This window comes from Meleagris gallopavo, chromosome 13 (genome assembly GCF_000146605.3).
Source record: "Meleagris gallopavo isolate NT-WF06-2002-E0010 breed Aviagen turkey brand Nicholas breeding stock chromosome 13, Turkey_5.1, whole genome shotgun sequence".
NCBI lineage: Eukaryota > Metazoa > Chordata > Aves > Galliformes > Phasianidae > Meleagris > Meleagris gallopavo.
Window position 1 is genome coordinate 13,776,834 of NC_015023.2, and position 3,708 is coordinate 13,780,541.

The 3,708-nt window shown below is 37.1% G+C and overlaps 1 protein-coding gene across 1 annotated transcript in view; it reads left to right on the forward strand.

The window, feature by feature from the left end:
- The first annotated feature begins 3,552 nt into the window (after nt 1-3,552).
- The window catches only part of LOC100547382 (WW domain-containing oxidoreductase-like), a 6,468-nt gene continuing 6,312 nt past the window's right edge, over nt 3,553-3,708 (forward strand). Inside the window, exon 1 of the mRNA XM_031555413.1 lies at nt 3,553-3,587. Coding sequence (XP_031411273.1) covers nt 3,553-3,587 — 35 coding nt within the window. The remainder of the gene's footprint in view (nt 3,588-3,708) is intronic.

The following is a 3,708-nucleotide window of genomic DNA, read 5'->3' on the forward strand; positions in this document are numbered from 1 at the left end:
GGACTTCTCTTGAGCTCCGTGCACAGTACAGTGTGACTGTCTGCAACAGAGATGCACCTCAAGTAGCTCTAAGCTGCATTCAGGAGGGCCTCGTGTTACCTCTGCATAGCAGTGTGTGCTGGAGGCTGCAGAACTTCCTTCAAAGTTTGAGTACCTGACATGCATCAATGACTCTGTTGTTGCTGGGGTGGTTAAAACTCAGCATTATGGCTGTAAAAACTGTGTCAGAATGAAACTGTATTCCCTGTATGTCTCTCTCTGTTCTGCAGGTAGTGAAAGGGAGGTGATGGAGTGTAAGCAAGCAGAGGTATTCTGCGCGGTGTCTTGTGTTAATTTCTCTGTTTCTTGAAAAGTCGTGCTTCTAAAGTACAGAATTGAAATGTGAAAGAGTGTGGGAAGGCTTTATTTACTATAGCACTTCGCTTTACAGTCTTGGAAGCAGTTCCTCATCGCTACTTTTACTGCTATGGTAAAGTAGATCCTTGATTTACTTTAAGCAGTCAAAGTCTGTTAAAGAACTGTTTTCTACATGTTCAAAAAGCACACTATGTTCTCCCTTCCCAGATCTCCCCAGACTACAAAAAGAGGATTCCTTGTGTGTTTTTGAATCTTTAATATCGGCTCAGACAGTTCCATCTACTTTTTTGTTCAGAGGAAAATGATTAAATGTGAAAATAGACTGCAACACTTTTTAAACTGATTTCATTTTCTTTGCTACTCTTGCACCTTAATAATGACCTTTTTTTTTCCCTTCTTAATTGTTTCTTGTGTTTAAAAAGTTTCCTGAACCAAAGCTCCATTCTCCATGTGAGATGAATGTACCTTTTATTTTTTATTTTAAATTTAAGTCTGAGTGTCAAATGTGATTGCTTAAGAGCTGGACATTCCAAGGTCATCAGGAAAGAGACTTTATCAGAATCATTGAAACCATAAGGAAAAACTTTCCTGACATTTTGTACCGAGACAGACAGATGCACTCACGTATTACACACCTACTTTGCTAAACATACAAAACTAAGGAAGGCTATGACTTCTGAAGCTGTGTTGCAGAATTAGTATCTCATTGTTTTGCAAATCTAAATCAGCCATGTTTATTTGTTAGGTAGATGAAGCCAAACTAAAAAGCACAAATTATAATCATAGGTTAGATTTTGTTGCAATATTTCATACTTTATATATACATTTTATAAATATATTTATAAATCTAGTTTAACAATTTATCTAGGTAAGTGGAAACTGCTATTGTTTTAATTTCTGTGTTGGTCTTACGTCCACCATCAAAACTTGTTCTTCATGCTGCCTAATGAAACTGCTTAGATCCCTGTGAGTGGGATTTGTTCTCTCACATACTACAAAGATTTAGAAAGAAAGAAGTTTGGTGTGAGATGTTAATGTGTCCTCTAAAGAACAATCAGAGACAACAACCAGAAAAATATGAGTGTCTGCTGGCAATTTACATTATCAGAACTTCTATTAAAAATTATGAAAACGCCTTATGTATTATGAGAACCTTATGTAGTTAAGCTACATCTATGCTGAATAGTTACACTGCATGTAAATCTAATTACTCTTAATTGATAAGTTACCAAGCAAAATTAAGACACAATTTTACTGTAAAGTGTCCTAGAACAAACACAAGTTTGAAATGTTCATTAATTTTAAATAAAAGAAAACCTTTAGAACCCAGGACACTTCTCCTAAGGCACATGTGATTATTTATTCCACATTAGTTTCAGTGATGGCACATTGTTAAACACGGAGTTGTGAGACGATGTGAAGAAATATGTATTTTAGCCACTGATTTACTGGTCTGCAACATGGAGATGTTTAATGTGAGGATGCCTCCATTCGCAGATAGGATAGCATTATTTAAAATTGATTAGGAGCAATTCACAGCAGCCTGCCAAATTGCTAATGGAAGCCATTTGAATCAATTCTCTCATATAATTTAAATGCCATTTCACTGCATATAGTTTAACCAGGAAAGAATCCCAGCCTGCAGCCAGTGAAATTAATTATTTATTATTCTTTTCATAAATATTTTCTTGGTTAAAAAAAAAAAAAAGTAAAAACAAAATAAATGATTGTACTCTGAAACTTTTTCAGCGTATGTACAGTTTAAATGGCCGATTTGAGAAACGTCATAGTGTTAGTTTTTACTTACGTGTGTCAGAAAGCATTTATATCTACATGTCAGATTTTTTTTCTTACCTGATCGCTTTTTGTGGAGTGTGCATTTAAGGCTAAATTGCAAATTGGATTCTGCTGTTAACTGAGGGGCCTATTCAGCAGAAATTATATATAGGCATTTTTCAGAAGGTCGTGGAATCCATCTTTGCTGAGGTGATGAAGCAGGGAACTCCTTTTGGCCGCTGTCACTTCTGTCGGGATCTACCTGACCCTCCCGTAAGGGAATTCACCGCGTGGTTTTTGGCGTTTGCTGTTGTGCTCTCATCCATCACTGAGAGCTTGTCCTACCTGTGGGTTCATTTTATTATTATTTGCTTGAAAATCAATTGAATTAAGTTTGAGAACTAATGGTATATCGCCCTAGTTTAAAAATAAACATTCTGGTGTGTGCCTCCTGTTGGCTGAGATTTTGCGCAGTCAGCGTTAGCAGGAAGAATGCCTTTTAATTTTGTGCTCTGCCCACTCATCTACTGCACTGCCAACTGCAACCACCCTGGTGCCAAACAAGTAAAAATACAGATCGTGTAAAAACACAGAGCAGTGCTGATGCCACAGCAGCATAGGAAGTGCATTACAGGGGCAGCTGCTTTTCGGATGGAAATAACACATTGAAATCCCTTCTTGTCTCTGGTAGATGCTGTCCATTGTGACTTAGAGAAACCAAAAAACAAGCAGTGCTGTCTGTCATTTTACTTTTTTTTCCCCTCAGTATAAAAAAAACATTTTTCAGTGTCGTTTATTCATATATGGTGATGGATGCTGTAAGGGTTAAAACATGCCTAAAAATTAATCAACTTTCAACTGGCCTTTTTCACGAGTTGTGATATATAAGTTGACCTCAATGTGTGTTAAGTAATATATGTCAGAGATATTTAGCAGGCTTTTGCCATGCGTGCCTGTATGGTTTTGGTGGGCATGTGGCTGAACTGATTATGGACCTGAAGGCTCTTTCCCTACAAAATAAGTGTATCACATCAAGAAAGGTCATCCTGCAATAAGGGTACTTGAGAAAGAGCGCTTCAGCTGCTTTGGCACCCTTGGAAATCTAATACCTATTTAAGTAGCAAGGTTTTACAAGAGGTCAGGTGATCCTATTTAAAAGACTAAGATTTCTTGAGTAAAAAAGGGAGAGAAAAAGCTGAAGAAAATTTGCTGAAAATGTAGGAAAATCTTTGGTACAAAATGTAAACCTAAATGTCAGGTATTCTAAAACAGAAAAGTTAGCTAATGTCTGTTAGGTGTTGCTCCCCAGAATAGCATGCAAAAAACAGGGCTGTAATGGAAATCGCTTAGGTACAATTTTTTTTTGTAATACTGAAAAACAAATTATGTAGTAATGTGATTGTGCTAGAGAAAAGAGAAATGGTGATGACAGATGTGCCCAAAAGCATGCCACGGTATGGAGGATGGGAATTCTGCACGTGGCCTGAGATCTGCTGGGATAGAGAGGTGATCTGCTGCCCCTGGAAGTTGGTTGTGCTGTATTTTTCCCTTTTTTTTTTTCCTTTTCTTTCTTTT